At 37.0% G+C, this 21148-nt stretch overlaps 1 protein-coding gene across 1 annotated transcript; it reads left to right on the plus strand.

Annotated features, from left to right (window-relative positions):
* Positions 1 to 1471: 1471 nt before the first annotated feature.
* On the plus strand, positions 1472 to 21121 carry tmem184a (transmembrane protein 184a). The gene is made up of 10 exons (XM_031729941.2): positions 1472 to 1758; positions 1846 to 1915; positions 2124 to 2330; positions 10565 to 10730; positions 11648 to 11738; positions 13415 to 13490; positions 16376 to 16467; positions 17727 to 17896; positions 17992 to 18189; positions 19651 to 21121. The coding sequence occupies exons 3-10, from the start codon at positions 2145 to 2147 to the stop codon at positions 19878 to 19880; spliced, it is 1209 nt and encodes a 402-aa protein (XP_031585801.1). The 5' UTR covers positions 1472 to 1758; positions 1846 to 1915; positions 2124 to 2144; the 3' UTR covers positions 19881 to 21121.
* Positions 21122 to 21148: the final 27 nt, after the last annotated feature.

The raw sequence follows: 21148 nt of genomic DNA on the forward strand, positions 1-21148 counted from the left end.
TTTAGTTTTTTAATTAATTATATTTTTCACTGTTATCCACTTTTATTCCAGCCAACATAGTTTAAATGAGTCACATCAACAATGTCCGCTGTCACATTATCAAGTAAAATAAAGCAGAAGCATTTTTGGAGCACTGGGCTTTATTTACTTTCACAGCTTTTATTGCCCTCATGATTCTTTATACTAACGTCAAGGAAAAATGATTAGGAAAAGACAAAGACAACACTTTTTAAATATTCAGTCACAAGTTGTGAGTTCATAAAAATAGTATGAACAGCTACTGAATAGCACTTTTTGTCATATAACCCGATGTTCCCTTAATGACACCAGGTCATATTTTACATATTTTATTATCTTCATAGCCAAGTAAGACTAACTGTCTTACTTCCTCGAATACCTCCCAGGGTCTGCCTTGAAGAGAAGACAAGATGTAACTGTAAATTTATCAACTTTTGTCAAAGCATCATCATTAAATAAAACATCTAAAGAAATGAATAATGTAGAACTAGAAATGGAACCTAATAAAGCACTGCGTTTATCCAATTTCCTGTTATTTCATGTAACTTTGCATAGGGGCGCCCCTCATTGATGAGACAGGCTAGTAGAGCTTTTCAAATTTGTTTACAACTGGTGCGCCCATGTTAAGTCAGGCTAAGTAAAAGATTAAAACCATTAGGTGCACTTGAGCATTCATCTAAATCCATCAGACAATACCATCTTATCTTTGATCTAACTGTAGGAAGAAGAATGGCTTGCATTTTTTTAATATACACATATAGGTGTACCTGTTGTGTTTGCCTATAAGCTGAATTATGATCTGCTAAACTTACTAAACGTGTATTTTATTAACAAACTGTCAGGATTATTATAGATTATTACAGCCAGCCCTTTTGTAGTTTGCTTAAAAATTCATAGATTTAACATAATTAGTCATGACTGACAATGAACTTTTTTTTACTGTAATCACTTTCATATTATATGTTAGTTTATTAGGTTTTTCCCCATAAATAGGGCAGAAGGCAGAGCCCATAGAAATGGAAAGTCAATAATCAAAACTTTACAATAATATGACAACGTAAAGAACAAGATGATCTTTATCTAATTATACAAAACCAGCACCAAGGTGTCACTAAGTTTGTTGGTCCAGGCTCCTTTAAAGAAAGCCCTGCCACCGTCTGATCTTGCAGAAGCAGTCAGCGGTCCTGCTATACATGATGTATAGTATGAGAGGAGGCCAGCAAATGCTGCTACAGACGGTGCAATCATCCAGTTCACCAATATATGGATATTCTTGGGGTCTGGGTGCATATCCTTGGCTGTGTCATAGATGATGATGGGTGATCCTGATGTGCCTTTCACGTAACCTCTGAACTCTATGCGAACCTCTGCCACTAGCCTCAGGTGTAAAAGCACCTGTGAGCGGACATGTGCAGCACTGTCTGTCACTGAAGCAACGTGATGACGACAGGCGTCAAACCCAGGTCACGTGAACCCTCCACCTGTAAACCTGTTGATTTGTGTCGCTTCCCAGAGTCGCCACTCGAGGATACGTTCAAATCTCTGCTGTTTATAATTTTATTTGTTATTTCGTGGCATCTCGCAGTAATTTCGGGGTCTATCGCAATATCTGTATACTCTATAGAAGCATTTTTTTGAATGCTCTCCGACTGTGTGGACTTCGACCTCTGCGAGACACCTGCCTCAAACAAGGAAGTCTAGTTTGTTGACTGCGTCGCGGGTGAAGTCAACGAGCAGTTGGTAAATGGGTCTAAATTGTCACGTTTAGCTGTTCTGAAAATATATTTCAACCTTAAAGTTCGTCGTGTAATTTTGGCTCGTGGACAGTGACTTCTAAACGCGATAAAGCTACTTCCGCCCTCTCCGGGACAAGATCTCTTTGTTGACAGTAAAGAAGGTACGAGACGACAAGATCATTTGAACCACATTCATCTCTTTTCTTTAAAAATGGCACTTCTTGTGTCCGTTAAGCAAACACTATTGCCTTTTTTTGTCTTGTGCCTAATGGGCAGCATACAGTCACTCAGTCAAACACATAGAGGGGCCGTGTGCTTACACTGTCTGTAAAAACTATACCGACTTGGTGTGTTTTCTTTCTGTTTCAGGTTAACCTTTCTTCGGAAGACATGGCTTCATTAACCGAAAATAATTCGTCTGCCCTCGATGCATCAAAGTCAGGCACGTCCAACATGACCATTATTGTATCAGGCAACGGAGCAATCATACAGAATGGGATGTTTTTAAACACAGTGGTTGCCCAGGTCCTCTCGGGGATATTCGTCTGGTCTGCCTTGCTAATAACTTGTCACCAGGTGAGTATGCACCATTTCACAAAAGGCTTTCATGTAAATCACTGTAAATACGAATGTGACAAGAACTAAAATCGCTGCATTACAAAGCATCACACTTTCAAAGATGTAAACGCATAAAGAGAGTTCAGCTCACCATTTTAATGTAACAGAAACAGATATGCTGGACTTCCCTGTCCAGAGGACAGAAACAAATTATTCTATTCCTAAAGGCTTATTAGTGCACTGACTTCACTGTCCCTGCTTTTACTGTTTATTTGTTTTGGTTCTCACCCTGGCACTTTCTTATCTAATTTAAAAGTATTACTTTATTCCCATGCAAGTACAAGTAAGTCCCTAACTTGGTTGGACTTCCTCACTTCTTGTGAGTCTGAGCGTTGTTTTACTTTTTAGTTGTTGTTGACTACTAGATTAAAACTGACAAAAATACCCAAGCTTATTACAGGACAATGAATGCACAGTGAGCCCTCTCTGTATGGGGAAGAGCATGACCACGATGAATGAGTGGCTCACCACAGACTACCTTTACCCAGAAACCATTTTATCACTGCTGCAAATAAGTGTTTCCGCATGTGTGGTTGATGTGCCCACTGTGCTGAGATGATAGCTGATCATTATGTTTTTTTCACTCATAGTGAATGCCAAAGAGTGCTGTGCACCATCAGCAGGGAAACCAACTGATTTTTTTTTTTATAACATTTTCCGCATTATAAAGGAAGAGGATTTTGTGTTCCTCTTCACTGATCTTATAGCCTAAATACTGATTATGCACCCATCCAGAATCATTGAACTAAATTTATACAGTGTCATATTTATATTAGGTAGTGTGAGGAATGAAAGACATGTTATTTACGTAGATAAATACGTTTGCAACATAGAGAGCATTAAAATGTTGCAACCAGTGATCCAAAAGCAATCTGTGTTTAGGGATTTGTGACACAGTATCGAGCCAATTGGTTTTCTATCTTTTTAATATAGTACATGTTTGGCCAAACACTTGCCAGCAAGACATCTTAATTGAACAAATAAACAACAAGTGTTCCACAGGGAGGATGCTGGCTTGTAACCGACATCCTCTGTGTAGCACAGGAGGGAATAAAACGGTCTGCAGGAGTAGTGTTGCAATGCTGGTGGTGTTTCATCTGACTCCGCTCCAGAGGATTGCTATAGACTCTTAAATTCACTTTCTGAATACTAAACACATATCGACGATGACCTTAGATCCTCTGCTATAATGTTTCCAGTGCATTTTGGAGTAGCAATCTGTGAAGTGTGTCTCTGTGCTTGTGTGTGGTGGGCTTATTGGTCCCTTTGCAACGTGAAGCATTTGGGATTAAGAACATCAGACTGAATTTATGTCATGTTTTACGACTGTATTATGTGTTCCAGGAGGCATTCTGCTTTAGCTACCATGTATACTTTGGATTCAGTCTTGTTCTAGTTTATTTGTGTATTCATTTTTCCCTTATCCATACTGTGGGCTGAAGCCATTTTTCATCACACAACTACGATTTACCTGCGGGCTCAGAAAGGACATATATTTCCGTGTTTTAAAGCAAATTTAGGGCATCATTCTACAGTCTGCTTCACTATATGTGAAATGATGGCCACCGTTTTCACAGTAATCAGGCTTTAATGTGTAGGCTGAAATGGGGATGTGCTGAGTAAAGTGCTATAAGTGAGATTTTTAGATCCATTCATGCCATTTTTTTGCATTCATGTGAAAAAAATTAAATTGGTAATAATTTTCTCAATTTCCTACAGCGCTGCAAAATGCTTTTAAACACACCCATTACCACGTACGCTGAAGGGTTGTCATAAACACCAGTGTCGTCACCAGTCAAAGCACTCATCTTTTTGGCTTTGCATAAATTTGTGATAAAAATGACTGAAAATGATATATCTGAAGGATTTCTCCTTTATGCTCTACACAAGGTTATAGTTCATTTAATGTAGAGAAAGTTCAGTAATCCACAGACTAGCTCTATGCTTGTCTAAGGTGAAGTTGTAATTATTTTCTGTATCAGTTAATGTGGCATTTTTTTTTTTTTTTTTTTTTTTTTTTTTGAGTGACTGGAATCAATTTGTCTTTATAAGATACCCCAAAATTATAAAAAAAAATTATCACCGCTTTTCTAATGTCCGAGAATGTTTGTTTTAAAGTCTTTAGTAACCTTTTAAATTAAAGCTATTCAGTTTACAATTAAAAAAGATAAAAAATAATGGACTGGTAAATGGACTAATTCTCATATAGTGCCTTTCTACTCTCCCAGAGCACTCAAAGCACTTTATACAACATTCACCCATTCACAGAAACACTTTCTATCCTTTAAGTCTTTTCTAGCTAACATTCACATATATTCATATTCCGATGGATGCATTAGAGAACAACTTGTGGTTAGTGCCTTGCCCAAGGATATTTGGCATGCAGACTGGGGGAGTCAGGGATCTAACCATCACTCTTCCGCTCCACCTCCTGAGCTACAGCCAATCCAGAAATAACCACAAAAATAATCATACAAATATTGGAGGCGGTATGGTTAGAGTTGACATAATGATGTTTTCATTTTTAGGCTAAATTGACTTGAGCTTGGTGGGATTAATTGGATTACCTCTCATATAGAGGTAGCTGACTGATGAGTCATAAGTGTCTGCGTTTACCGAGGAAATTTAAACTGCTAGTCCTTTTTTTTTTTTTTTTTTTTTCTTCAAATTATCATTTTATGAAGAATGAATCTTGAGTTATTACCAGAAAATGATGTCTCTCTTTATTCTTTAATAATCACTCTACTTTAAGAGGTCTTTGTGCTTGACTGCATCCATTTTCAGCAATACTATAGCAATACCGGGGAAATAATTTGACTGATTTTTCAGTGAAATTGTATTTTTTAGCTGAAGAGACACTAATACAGATATAACTCTTCCATATTTCCCAACAGTTTTGCTGTTGATTTGTTAATCTTGACGGTCTTAGCCACTGTGGTTACGTATTAGCGTTGCATTACCCAAGAGCCCTGACAGGAAGAACCTTCCTCAGACTTTCCACTACTTATCTAACAGATATGTGTTTTATTTCCATTTTATTTATTTAAGAGTTGACTGGAAAATGCCAATCCCTTTCTTAACCATATTAACAGTAGTAATCAATAAATGTGACTCACTGGTGTAATAATTGTTCCGTGTTTATGTAAAGCTTTGTCTAAAAGCTAAAGGTCACTGATAAGAACGATAGTTGAATTGTCTGCCATATGGTGCATGTGTTAGTTTACGTGTCGTCAACTGTGTTTATAGAGGCAACTGTGTGTGTGTGTGTGTGTGTGTGTATGTATGTATGTGTATGCACATGTGTGTAAAAATAATAAGTTAAGACTTTTTACCAGTTTACCAGTTTGTTGAAGCAAAGTCCAGTTAGCGAACATATACTTAAGTTGGAGCTCTTCAATGTAAGGTGTGGTTAGTAATTTAGTAGCAGGAATGTTCTGGGAGGGTGTGGGAGGGTGGATTATCTTTCTTTATTCTAGACAACATGCCTCCGTACTTTTGTATTCCGTTGTGGCAGTCTGAAGAGTCGCGGCAAGATAAAATGCCGCAAGAAATAACACCATCCAGATTAAAAAGAAAAAGATGGTTGCACTCAGGAGTTTGATATGTCTGTGTTCACTCTTTGTGATGTGTCGTGTCTGGTCTATAGAAACACAAGGAACATTAGTTATTATCGGTATAAGAGTGTCTGATAAGCTTAAAGTTGAAACTTACACATCACTAACTTCATTTTTTAAGACATTTTCAGAAAGTGAGTTACAGTTTTATTAAGTTTGTTATCAGTATACATGACATCTGACAAGAAGTATGTGAGCCCTATGGAATTACCTGGATTTTTGCAATAGCTGGTCATAAAATGTGACATGATTTTCCTCTATGTCACAAATATGGACAAACACAATTAATTTAAGCCAATAACCACTAAAAACCGCATACTTGTGGTTTTGTAGCCCAGAACTCACTTCTAGGTAGAGTACCCGCAGTACTAAATGGTCTCCACCTAGTGACAACCTCTCTAACTGGGCTCATTAGTAAATTTTAACTCTTGCTTTTTTATGTAAATACAGTTCATGATCATAAGTGTAGTAACTGTTTTGACCAAGAAATATCAATGGATGCGGTTTGCTTTTGCTTGTGGATTTTTTTTTTTTCTTCTTTAGCTCCAATGCACACCTACAATTTTGTTTCATTGATTAGACTCCGACTTTGCAAGCGCCTCACTCCAATATGCTAATTTGGGTGTTATTATACGTCTTTAGACACTTTTTGAATGTTTAAATGATACATTTAAGCAAGAGAACCCTTTTTGCTTCAAATTGTTGGTAATTAATTACAGTAATTGTAAGGTTAGCTGGGCATGTTTTGTTTTTTACTGTTGTCTAGGTAAAAAGTAACTTTGAAAATGGCACTACAAGCACTTGTAAATTAAAATGGCTTTAGATACACCGGTATATTCCATCCCGTGCTCTCCGATCTCAGGACTCTGGTCTTTTAAAAGTTCCTAAAGCCAGGAAAAAGAAAATTGGAGAGCGTGCTTTTTCTTTTCGTGCCCGGTTTTGTGGAATAACCTCCCTCAAGATATTAGGCAGGCATGCTCTGTTGAGGTTTTTAAAGCTAAGCTGAAGACACACTTGTTTACCTTATCCTACATGTCTTAACTCTATGGCTTTTAGGTTTTAAATGTTTTCTTCTTTTTATTTTGTTCTTAATTTCTCTTTTTTCTCTGTTCTTAACTTGTACTGTGTCTCCTATCTGTATTGCTATGTATTACTTTTAAACCCTTTTAATTTCAAACAGTTGTACAGCACTTTGCTTGAAGGTGCTTTATAAATAAAGTTATTATTATTATTATTATTATTATTATAGATAGACTTTTTCTAGGTACAAGATATTGAAAAAATATGTTAATTGAAAATCAAGAACCTTTACATTGCAGTTACTGAAGTTATAGTTGCGTGATAAAGTGTTTGCCCCTTCCTGATTTCCTAGTGTTTTGCATATGTGTCACACTTAAATGTTTCAGATCATTAAACAAATTTTATTTTAGACAAAGATGGATGGCCTGAATAAATACACAATGCAGTGTTTAAATGATGATTTCATTGATTAAGGGAGAAAAGTTATCCAAACCTACCTGGTCCTGTGTAGAAAAAGTAATTGCGCTTCTTGTTAAATCACAAATTTACTGTGATTAACCACATTTTATGGAAAACTAAGTTCAGTTTCACTAAACACACTCAGGCCTGATTACTGGCAGGCTGTTAAATCAAGAAATCACTTGAATAAAACCTTTCTGACAAAGTTGAGCAGGCTAAAAGATCTCAAAAAGCAACACATCATGCTGTGATCTAAAGAAAAACCTGAGAAACAAAGTCACTGACATCTATCAGTCTGGAAAGGGTTACAAAGCAATTTTTACGGCTTTGGAACTCCACTGAACCATGGTGAGAGCCATTATCCACAAATGGAGAATACTTGGAACAGTGATGAACCTTCCCAGGAATGACCAGCCTACCAAAATTGCTCCAAGAGCACATTGGCAGCTCATCCAGGAGGTCACAGAATAACCCAGAACAGCATGAAAGAACAGCAGGCTTCACATGTCTCAGTTAAGGTCAGAGTTCATGATTCAACAACAGATAAGAGAATGGGCAAAAATGGCATCCATTGGAGAACTCCAAGGATAAAACCACTGCTGAACAGAAAGAATGGATAGGCTTATGTCACATCTGCCAAAAAACAAATGGATGATCCCAGAGATTTTGGGAAAATATTCTGTGCACTGACAAGACAAAAGTTTAAATTTTTTTGGAAGGTTTATGTTATTACATCTGGCGGAAAAGTAGCGCGGCATTTCAGAAAAGGAACGTCATACCAGAATTAAAAAGATGAGTAGGTCAAAATTCCTCTACAGTGTTGTAAAAGACTCATCAAACAGTTGCTGCTGAGGGTGGTCAAACCAGTTATTAGGTTTAGAGGGCAATCACTTTTTCAGGGGCCATATAGGGTTGGATTTTGTTTTTTCCACCTTAATTATAAACGCCTTGATTTAGAAAGTGCATTTTGTGTTTACTTTTTTAAATCTTTGTCTAATATTTAAATTTGTTTGATCATCTAAAACATTTAAAAGTGACAACAAGCAAAAAAAATTGAAAATCAGAAAGGGCGGGGGGAGGGGCAACACTTTTTCTCACTACTATATATTACTACTAACAGCCATTGTTTAGCTGCATATTAAAGGCATTATCATTACATTACCACAGAACCTGTGAACAAGTTTTTCTTATACAAAACAGACTAATTTTAATCTGATATAAGTATAAACATTGGGTTTTGTTGTGTTCAGTTGCTCCTATGATTATAAGTTTGACAAGATTGTATCAATTTAAATTGCAGTGATACAAACTGTTGGGATATAACCCCCACTATATTTCCCAACTGCTTTATGTTGCAGCATTCTGCTGTGGATTTCTTAATCTTGATGGTACTAGGCAGTACTTCCGTGGTGGCATTGCATTATGTTACCTTTACAGCATCAAAAGGAACAATTACATTTAACTTTTGTCACATTTTGTCATAACATAAACACATAGTAAAACCCAGTCACTTTCTTAACTTTATTATCCGTAATTAATTTTAGTAGGAGCTTGAAAAAATGATTCACTGTTTGAACATTACTCATTGATTGCAAAACTATCCTGTCAGGTGACGATTTTTATATAAAGTCTAAAAACTACAGCTGAGTTGTCTGCCATGTGATATGTGTGTGTTGCCAGATACACTACGTCACATTTTAAATATAATTAAATTGAAACAAAGTCCAGTTACCGATCATATTGTTAAGAGCTGTACAATGTAAGGTGTGGTCAGTAACTTTGAATCAGGCATGTTTGGTCATTAAAATGGGCGTTGGGTAATTTCTCTTTATTCTACACAACATGCTACTAGTATTTCATTGTGGCAGACAGAACAGTCAGGGCAAGATACAATGTGGCAAGAAATACCATCCAGATTAAAAAGAAAATGAGGATATGGTTGTTCCTGGGAGCCTGATATTTTAGTGTTTACACTCTTGTGGTTTATATTGTTTCTCCTCTGTAGAAAAATAAATTAGTTATCACCCCTATGTTACCATTCTCCACTAAGGATGTCTGATAAGCTGAAAAACTTGATAAGTAACCATAAAGTAAAAACTTCAAAGTCCAAAGACATTAAACAATGGTGAGTTACAGTTTTATTAAGTTTATTATCAGTATGCAGTGATTAAAAAATCTAAGCCTTATGGAGCCTGGATTACCTGACTCTTGCAATACCTGGTCATAAAATGTGATATGATCTTCATCTCTGCTACTGATAAAGATAAACATATTGATTTTAAGCTAATAACATACTGACATTTAACATATAAAACTTGGTGTTTTGAATGATTTAAATCATACCAATAAATCATCTCCACTTAATAACAACCCTTTAATAAATCCTTAACCCTTTTCATGTTTATGCAAAGTCTAGTGACTAAACAGAAGTCTGGTGACTATTCTAATAAATATCAACAGATGTTGTTTGTGAGTAGCAAGTGGTTTGTTCGTCTCTGTTTTGTACTCTAGGTTTGCCAACTCCTAATGCCTTATTGTGATGTCATTAGCCTAGTTGTCTGCACACTTTCTAGTGTTCTATTAGTATTTAAATGATTGATTCACTGTATACAAAAGCTCTTTTTGGCCAGCATCTTCATTAAAATTGATATATTTTTAACTTAAAGTTAAATTTAGAGTTAACAAATTGTTAAAGAATTTCAGTCAATTCAAAAGGTGAAAAGGAATAAATGTCAAACTGTATAATCTGTTCTTAATTTGCATAGAAAGATAGATGGTTTTCTACTTTATTTGATTCATATGAATGTAAATATGTTTTCTTTGGCCAGGTAACAAGTCATTTTGAGACTTCATAAATAATGAATTAAAAAAAACAATTATTTTCAAGTTTGTGTTGTAATACTCCTTATAACCAGTTTTTCGTTGCACAATAAAGGGAGGTCTGAACCAATTTTCACATGTAGGCCGACATCACTTCTATAGTTATATAAGTCATTGAATTCATAACCCTTTTTTGTGGTTCTGTATTAATGCTTGGCAATAAAAGGGTTATTTTTTTCCTAATTGTTCTCCTATGCTTTAACTATGTTTTCATTGTAGATCTATACACACCTTCGATCCTACACCGTCCCAAATGAGCAGCGCTACATCATTCGCATCCTGTTTATTGTGCCAGTTTATGCCTTTGATTCTTGGCTCAGCCTTCTTTTCATCAGCAACAACCAGTACTATGTCTACTTTGATTCTGTCCGAGACTGCTATGAAGGTAAGTATCACAAGCACCAGTACTGTGGGTGATGGTGTTCTTCATGGGCAGTCATTGTTACTTCCCTGCCTTTGTTTTATATGGCTGCCAGGACTAGAAACACAAGGAAGTAGCCAAACTAGTTTTTCACAGCAGTCATTGTTCCCATGTGGGTAGACCTCATTATTTCAGGTGTTACATTTCTAGGATGAGTTGAATTTTTTGGGTGAGTTTGTTTTGTAGCCTGGTTTGCAGTGTTTCTGTCTTTCAGGAAAGGTAATTTATTTTGTTTTGATATTGAAAATCCTGCAGCAACTTTCAATATGCAAATATAATTTAAACCCTGTTCTCTAGGTGGCAGTTAGGTAGAGTAGTCGCTTTTTACAGTGTACCTATAATTATGAATTGAAGTTTTGAGACTAAAGCACTTCACCGGTGGCAAAGGTGAATCATATGCAAAATGGATTACAAGTAATTTGAGAAAGAAGAAAAATAGGAAATGCATTATTCAAGAGATTAGTTTCCAGTTTGCAGGCCAATTTTGTGGCTGATTGATAGTGCGGTGCATCAGGAAGCAGGAAGACTGGAATACCACCAGCGGCTACGGCTAAAACATAATGAACCTTCTCTTGACTGGACACCATCTGCATTAGCTTCATTTAATCCCTCTTTAAATAGCAACAAAGGATTAGGAAGGGATTTCCAAGACACGGAACCCTTAGAAGCTTCTTAATGTAAGGACTGAAACATTTATTGTTATAAAATGTAGGACTAATTATTTTTTATCATGTGAAAGTTTTTTTCCTCTAAAATGATTTGACCTTTTTGGTGAAGTTAAACTTAAAGGTGATGGAAAATTATCCTACAGTTTAAATTATTCAGTGAAATGCGTTTGACATTGGGTAAAAAGAAAAATAACTCTTCCTTTTTTGTTACAGCTTTTGTCATTTACAATTTCCTGAGCCTGTCCTTTGAGTATTTGAGAGGAGAGAGTGCAATCATGTCAGAGATCCGAGGGAAGCCTATACAGTGAGTGCACTCAGTTCTATGTTACATGTACGTGATGGAAAGCTTTTTAGTGTTAATGATTACGTTTACCTAGGAGTAATAAATACATTAGATCACCTGGAGCCAACTATAGTTGTTTTTTATGATCCCAAAAGGTCCAAAGTGCGTTTTCTACTCTTGAATTAGCATTTCGTTTGAGCAACACAGTGAAAGTGCTACCAATAAACTGCTGTGTTGTTCATAGGTGAGGCTTCTCTTTATCTCTCTGCTTTTACCCAGTGTTCATAAGCTGTATTTATGGCTGACTCAGCCATAGGGCAGCTAGTCTGGGCCAGTTTCTCGAGTGTGTTCAGACTCTAATGCCGATCTCTTTTAGATGATGGTATTTCTTGACAGAACTGGTGGAGACAAGATGTATAATGCTTATCTTGTTTAAGGATCATTCACCCTTTAGGAATTCAATGGAAACTCTGATTTGAGCTTTGTGGCATTATCAGAAGCAGCCATCAGAATATGGACACACTGCATATAAAGCTATAAATGGTTGCTGACCATGCTATAAAGGGAAAACATGGTCAGCAACAATACTCAGATAAGGTATGACATTTAAACGATCTTTAGTTGGTACCAGTGGGCCCAGAGTCTGCCATGAAAATATCCCCCATACCATTGCACCACCACCACCAGTTTGAAACATTGATACAAGCAGGTTGAATCGGTGCTTTCATGTTGTTTACACCAACACCCCTACCATCCGAATGGTAGGAACTAAGATTCATCAGACCAGTTCTCATCTTCCAATTCTGGTGAGCCCATGTGAAATTGCAGCTTTGTTTCATGTTCTCATCTGACAGCAGTGGCACCTGGTGTGTTCTTTTCCAGCAGTAGCCCATCTTCATCAAGGTTACATGTGCTGTGCATTCAGAGATACCCTTCTGCATACCTTGGTTGTAACAAGTGGTTATTTGAGTTGTTGTTGCCTTTTTAAACTTCAGGCAGTTGGGCCATTTTCATCTGGCATCAACAAGGCATTTTCACCCAGAGAATTGACACTTATTGGATATTTTCGTTTTTGGACCAGTCTCTGTAAATCGTAGAGATGCAGGAAAATCTCAGGAGATGGGCAATTTTTGAAATATTCAGTCCAGCTGCTGTTACCAACAACCATGCCAAGCTCAAATTCTCTTAAAGCACTACTCTTCTCCATTCTAATGATTGAATGGAGAAGAGAAGATGAATTTAAATAGATTATCCTGTGCTTGTCTACATGCCTAAATGCATTGGATTGCTGCAATGCCACTGGTTGATTTAGATATTTGAGTTAAACAGTTGAAAAATTAAAAATAAAAATAAAAAAGATAGATATTTATATATAGATGGATATCTATCTATATCTCTATATCTGTATCTATCTATCTATATAGATTGATATAGATATGTATAGATCCTCATGACCCAGGTGATACATTCTAATGTGTTTTTCTGTCAAACCAATGATCCAAAACCCAAATATACTCAGTTCACAGTAATCTAAAATACAGACAGATAAAATGTAAAATCTCCACAAAAGCTTGAACAAATTGATGTCATAAGTTTTTCTTTGAAAAATATCTTTTGTGTACTTTACTTGATTTTGTTATCTGACATTTCAGTATTGACACACCTTAAAAACTCCTCATGTTCTGTTGACTTGACAGATCAAGTTGTCTGTATGGTACCTGCTGCCTGGTTGGAATGAGCTACTCCATTGGCTTTTTGAGATTCTGCAAACAGGTGAGCTTCAATCATGCTTTTATCTCTGCTCTAAAAACTCTCCTTCGGGCCTCTGAAATAAACTCACACAAAGTGAAAACAAGAACACATCCCAAAAAAAAAAGAAAACCCCTCACTGCGAGTTATTATTCTCTTCAAGTCTCCAGACTGCTTAAAAATGACAGCTGTTATAATTGGCTCTGTGTTTTTTCAGAGGATAACATCCATTGGTTACAAAAAGGAAAACAAAAGCAATCGAGGCCAGGTGAAAGCAGCTTGATAATAAACACAGAGAGATGATATGAGCTGTCAGCGCAGTGCTTCATCCCAGTGTCTTGGGATGCTGCACAAGCTTCCAGTCTAACATTGATGGATATTAGAACTGTCTTCAAAACAAAATGCATAAAATGAACATTTTTTTAATAAGAAGCAAGTGATAAACACTTGTTGTGCCCTGGCAGAAGTCCTCCATGAAATGTTTTAAAAGGAAAACCTTGCAAGTTCTTTGAGATAAAGCTATAAACAAGATAATTCTCTATTTGTAATTTGTTGTGTATCAGTGAAACATAGGCCTAGAGAAAGGGCTTAATACTAAGCTTTCTATAAATCTAGCACTTTAGAAATTATTAAATTCTGTTTTGCTTATGTAAACCAAAGCAAAGTCATAGACAGTTGCTCCAAACAAGCTTAAGTGGTTGCCATACATATTAATATATTTCACCTAAATCACTGAAGCACTTCATATCGATCACACAAAGTTGTGGTTCAGAATAAGAAAACACTGTTCTCTATGAGTTTCTTTACAAGAAAGTACTTAAACTGGAAGAACGTGACATCTGATAGGCCTCGATCTACAGTTACGGGTGTAAGGAGCATTAAAATTCTTCGCACATTTTGAGAACGCGTCAGTTTGTGATTATAAGGGGGCTTAACAAATGAAATGCTGATATGAAAAAGCAGCCTGGAGTCATGGTGTTTCTTGAAGATAAGGTTAGAGGATAAGCTGCTCTTACATCCTAAACTGTTCGATGACATTTCAGTTTTAAGTCATTTATCTCATTGTCGGGTGCTTTGGGGAATCATTTTCTTGAAACTAAGCACAAGTGAAATCACGTGGATGTGAAGTGTGGCTGTTTTGCTTCCAAATAAACAATAAATAAAGTGCAGTAAAACTCATTATGATCACAAAATGTTGTAGTTTGATCATTTTAATAGGTTGATGTACTTAATATTCTATCAAATGTGTGAATTTGTAATCAGAAGTTGAATTAGGCTGACATGAAGTCACCCTCTGTGAGCGAATCCTTCACCAAAGCTTATGCCCTGTTTTAGAATTTGAAATGTCTGGATCCGTTTGTAAAATGAAAGATTCTTCTTTTGCCCACTGTCCTCTTCTCAACCAAGTTTTATGAAACTCAGTTTAGTAGTTTTTTGTGTAATCCTGCTGACAGACAAACGAAAAGCTCTGAAAACATAACTCCATCTCAGCTCCTTGGCAGAGGAATAACATAAATCTTCAGCTTTCCAGGGCTTTGAAGAGCTTCACAATATTTTTTTTGTCCTCAGCTTTACCGTTTTGATTCTGTCTTGTCGCACTTCTGGTGTGTAGTGTGAAATCTACATGGTTAACACCAAACAGCAAATAGACTCACTGACTAGTTGTTAGTCAAGATGAAAAAACATGCAGAATTACAGTGTCCTCTTACATATGTATCATGCAGTGCACTCTCACATGTATCTCAGATTAGTATTTAAGTGTATGAAGACTGTGGATTGCTTGGATGCAGTTACTGACTGAATTAATTTGAAGCAGAAACCATGCTTGACTTTTAATCCACTGCAAACTATGGCCACGTATTTTGTTTTCAATTTTAAGCATGGCAGGAAGTATCATGCAAATTACTTCCTTTGGGGATATTCTGAGTGACAAGCTTGCACTCGAATAGGCGTACAGTAAGTGAAAACTGCTGGTACTTGAGCTTCAAAGTAAATCAGTGTTCTAAACGATTATCGATGCCATTTGCCAAGCTGACCATCGTCACTGGAAATCCCTCAAGTTGAAAAGACCTGGTCTGTTGCTTTCAAGTGTAGCAGCAGTGATGGGAGTTTAGAGCAACCTCTTTCAAATCGGTTAGTTCTGGCTTCAATACACAACACAGAAAGCACCTGTCCTTCACTCTTGGGATGCATGCATGCATGCAGGTCTCAATTCGCTGCCTACTTTGTTGTTTCATCCACCTTCCATCCACATCAGCATTAAAACATTGTATCCTGTAGGTTGATTTAGCCAAATATATATTTTACAATGATAAGGTGTTTTATGTCTTTTAATAATTACAGCAATGATTTGTTGTATGAAATATGCCTGTTTGGTTTGTTGCTGAGAGCATCTGTCAGCTTGATTTAAGAGCAGTTAGCGTAGTTCAAAGACTGGATATGATAAATCTGCACAGAAACTGATGTTTAAAAACAATTTGTTGTTTTATGGGAGGATGTTGCAGGACAGTTTGTTGCCTTTGAGCAATTGCCCAGCAACCAGAAGAGATCGCAGGAAGTTGTTTCTCAGAGCAAAAAATGGTTCAGTGCATAAACCCTCATAAAACGGTTATTTGTCTTTTAACCCGTTTATTACCATGTCAGGAGATGGACTTTTTTTTTCCTTTCTTTTTTCTGCAGTTGTGTAAGCTCATACATTTATTAGCTTTACTAAATACAAACAATAACTGAATTGGTGTATACGACATATAATGTAAAAAAATCATACCTTGTGAGGTGAGAAAATGGCTGGTGATGACATTAAAGGGATTGGGGATATAACACAGTTTTCATCTGTCAGATGTGCAAACAGATTCTCGCATCCTCCTTCATAGTTGATGTCTCATTCTGAATTACAATTTCTTCTTCAGGCGACTCTCCAGTTCTGTGTTGTCAAACCCATCATGGCAGTCATCACCATCATCCTGCAGGCCTTTGGCAAATATCACGATGGAGATTTTAAGTGAGCACCACCTCTCTTTGCATTTCCTTCTCCATGTATCATATGCTTCCACATGATAGCCAGGAGGCTTGTTTGCTGTTTATGTGCATGGGAACAATTTGCAAATAGAGATAATTATATCACCTCTTCACAGCTGGCATGATGAAAATGGTTGAATTAAAAGTATTTATTTTAAGCTGAAACTGATGGATAGAAACTTCACAGGTGCCCTGCTGCATTTGTCCCCGTTGTGTCACATGTGTAGCCACACTCACAGCTTCACTGGCATTGTTGATAATGTATTGAGTAAAGTTATTGCGTTTTGCAACTTTCCCTGAAATGTAGTGTTTTAAAATGAAAGCCCTTCATTCTTTTTATGTTATGCTTGGAGGAGAAGCATTGCTTCATTTCACATTTTTACTTTGTCTGTCAAAAGCTGGGGATAAATTGCAGACAGAAAGATTTAATTACAGCATACTTTAGTGCTTCACACGTGCCAATAAGGTTTTTAACAGAACAAGGAGAGTGTAATATATTCAATAAAATTAGCTTTAGCATATAATCAAAAGCTATCAAATCTGCAGGCCGTAAATTCTGCCCGACTTATTTTCAGGTGCTCTTCTGTGCCTCTTGATTCACCGTCTCTCTCTGAAGATTCAGCTGTGACAACACTTGTTTCAAAATGAAGCACAGAGTTCAATGAGGGCTTTATATAGAAGTATCCAATCAGCTTTATATCATCACCCGCTTTTTAGAAGTTTAAAGTTAGACTTAATTAAATTCTTCTTCTTATTTCTTCATATACTTCAACAGGAAAAATGGCAGTCAGAAATAAGTGTCTTTCTTCACATCTTTCTTTAGGCTCTGCAGTAAGGCTATAATGATTCACAGATTGTTTACTTATACGCTTTCATCCAACCGTGCACGGTATACTGCATGGGAGTAATTAGTGTAGTCACAGCTGAATCCTCAGAGAGGCTCTCTAGAATGCAAAAAGGGTAAAAAGGCAGGCTGACAATCAAAAATGTCTGTTTACTGGATGCATCCTAGAAATAAGAAGGCTGTGTGTATATATACAAGTCTTAACCTCTTGTTCAAAGAAGAGGACAAAAAGATGCGATATGGCTGAAATGTCCTCAAATTTAAGCCACTTCTTTTCTGTCAGCTTGAAGAGCTGAAGAAGTCAAAACTTGAATAAGTAGACACTATCAAAAAAATCTCAGAGGGGAAATATGTTTGCAAATTTACTATGCCGTTCTTCCAACTCTCTTTTCATGCAGTGTGAATGGAGGATACCTGTATATCACAATCATCTACAATATTTCAGTCAGCCTGGCCCTCTACGCTCTATTCCTTTTCTACTTTGCAACAAGTGACCTGCTCAGACCGTACGAACCGGTGCTCAAGTTTCTCACAATTAAATCCGTCATCTTCTTATCCTTCTGGCAAGGTAAGCTCAGTGTGCTTGTCCTTTTATTCTTCTTTCTTTTCTTTGCCAGCCTATAGAATTATATAAACTGATTTTAAAATGTTGTCTCTTTGAAGGAATGGTCCTCGCCATCCTGGAGCGCTGTGGCGTCATTCCCAATGCACTTTTCATCGACGGACACGAGGTTGGCGCCGGTACTGTGGCAGCAGGCTGGCAGAACTTTATCATCTGCATTGAGATGTTCTTTGCTGCCATTGCCCTCAGATACGCCTTCACCTGCACTGTCTACCAGGAGAAAAAAAATGAAGTGCCCGGTGAGTGATGTCGTTTTTACAGAGAACAGAGGAAACCAATTGATTGTTACCTCTTGTCCTCGCCTTGAAAATCTGTTGACGTCTTCCCAGGCTAATTGCCCTTCTTCCCTAGAGAATAAGGAGTGACACTGGCCTGAAAGCATGAGAAGTAAAAGTAATTGAATTGCCCCGTACCTCTTTAGACCAGCAACTTAGAGGAGTCACAATACCTCTGATTTAAGCGATATAGAAACTGAAATGTGTAGCTATAGATTTACACATTTGTACTTGAGTTAAATCTAGTGCAAACATGAAGTATGTGACTGTACGAGTTGCTGTCAGACTAAGAGCATATAATTTGACTAATAAGTTCGAGAAAATTTGCCTTTGAGCAAACCAGAGGAAAATGAGGGGAAAGGCACTGTACTTTAAAAAGGATGAAGTGAGTGATGCTGCTTGCAAGAAAATTGCAAATAGAAGCTAAAAGATGTGCCTTCTGCCATTTTGCAGTGTTTCATGATATAGTAAATCCTACATTCCTTAAAATTCTTACCATACACAATTTCTGGAAATGCTGATGAAAAGGCATAGTTTAATTTAAACTTCTTTGAATTCAAAATTGAAATGTGGTCCACTTGGATATAACAGTGTTTCTCTATAGAGAGCACCTCATTATTAGATTGCAGTTTTAAGTCACCCCGTTCAAGAATACAGCTGAACATGACTAACATTCATGTTCCCTCGGGTGTTGATATGTGGTATTTCAGAAGTTGCCACACCCCTGGTTTACAGTTTCACCAAACCTTGGTCAGCCATGCCTAACTACCACACCTTAAGCTTCTCTTTGCACACCTTCGTAAGCCTGAGCCAGTGACCCTGAAACCAAAACCTGTGGTTTTTTACCAGCCCCCCACTCCCTTTTTTATTTTTTATTGCTGTCTTACAATAAACAGACAGTACAAATTAAATATTTAGTCAGTTATTTGATGGCGACAAACAATATTTCTGGTCACTTAACCAGATCAAAAAACATTTTGTCTCTACAATTAAATCAGTACAACGATCAAATCTTGATTGCACAGAATAGCAGATGTTTTGATGTTTTGAACATTTAGAAGTACTAACAAATTATTAAAACTTGCTCCCACCCATAATAGGGATTCTTTATTAAGGGTTTATTAGTTTGTTGTTGTTTTTTAAGACATAAATTTACTTTTTGTGACCAATTGCTAACATTGCAATTGGAAAGTTTTGATAGACATTATTGTCAGTACATGAAAACTCTACTCCTTTTTAAATTTTCAGCGATTTAATAAAGTACTATGCAGTTATTTTTAAAAATAAATGTTCACATCCTTCACATTTATTTGCATTCAGATGGCCAAATTGATCACTTTTGTGAAAATTTTAAAGCAATTATATTGCAGTCTCATTTTGTCAGATCGTTAATGTGCCCCTGTCCTCGTTCCTGCTTTTCTACAGAAATCCTCCCACCAATGCAGAGCATTTCCAGTGGTCTGAAGGAAACAATAAACCCGGGAGACATGGTGCAGGATGCCATCCACAACTTCTCTCCAGCCTATCAGCAGTACACCCAGCAATCCACACAGGAGGTGACCCTGCCCAGCACAAATGGAAAAGTGGCCACAGGCAGCAAGAGCTCCCGCAAGTCTGACAAAATCATGCTGATTACATCTGATGATGAGTTCTAGGCATTTTTCCAGCAAGATCCAGGTGTTTGTGCCCTTCCCGCCCCTGTTGCTGACCCCCTGGAGAAACAGCTTTATCCTATAGTGCATAAAGCTGGATTGAACCCAGGTGTTTAATTTTCCAGTTTCCCAGTATTTCAGATGGGCTTCCTACTTCTGTCCCGTTTCAATGCTAATTTGACCACATGAAGGATTACGTATTAAAATGAATAGCTTAATAGCCAGATATCTGATCTGTGTTCATATCAGCAGTAATAACTGCAGGAAAACGACATGTCGCCTTCACTCTATCAGAGAAGACTGGAGCGCTGTGTTTTATTTAAATCAAGCTGCTGGATTTTCAGCTGTGTCGCCGATGCTGATTCTGTCATTATGTCACCGCTCGCGCTCTGGCCGTCTGAAGTGTGTTCCCTCTGATTCATGTCAGTTTCAAAGAGGAGATGATTAATGTGTGACTCCAGGTGGGAAGCAGGGAAGCCAGCGATGGCTGGGAGTGGCACTTCATGGACCGTTTCCCGCATCTGCTTGTTTGAAGTATTTGCTGAGCATTCCTCCGCACAGTTTCCTGACAAATGGAAGGATTTGTTCAAAGACACATTAGTTTTGGAGCAGGCACTTCACAATGCTTTGTGTCTACTGTAGCAGGGATAAACTGGATAAACCTGCCTCCTACAGTGTGGGAGTTACATTATTCTCATTAATTTCCTCAGTGTGCTAAAGAGTGAAACTCAGTGCAACTAGACAGCCGTTTACCAGATTCATTTTTCACAGTTCCTGCAGCATTGTAAATACTTTTAGTGGCGCTTTATTTTGTTTTTTAGGCTGACATGCAGACATCACTATTCACATTATGATTCCATGTTCCAGGGATTGTGAAATCTGTACAGAATTTGATTAGTTTAGATCTTGATGTTTTCATATGTTCTGTTTCTGTTTGGAGTATAATTTGAAAGATCCTAATATATTTATTGTGTGTATTTCAGGCCTAGATAAAACCAAAACGTGTGCTAGGAGAAAAAGACTTTTGCTAATTTCTTTTTTTCCCCCTTTAGCAAACATAAGAGTTGTTGCTTTTTAAAACAGAGGCTAACAAATGCTTGTGAATTTTTATACCCTCTTGTGCCAATAATACCTGTCTTTCTGGGAAAGCAGAAATTAATTTACATGTGGGTATAAAAACATTCAAAAAGGTTTTATTCTTGTTTCTTAATCAGCCAAATAAAATAAGAGTTTTCCTTCTCTAACTTGCATTTGATTTGTTTTAATGAGAA

The sequence above is a fragment of the Oreochromis aureus genome, linkage group 4 (assembly GCF_013358895.1).
Source record: "Oreochromis aureus strain Israel breed Guangdong linkage group 4, ZZ_aureus, whole genome shotgun sequence".
NCBI lineage: Eukaryota > Metazoa > Chordata > Actinopteri > Cichliformes > Cichlidae > Oreochromis > Oreochromis aureus.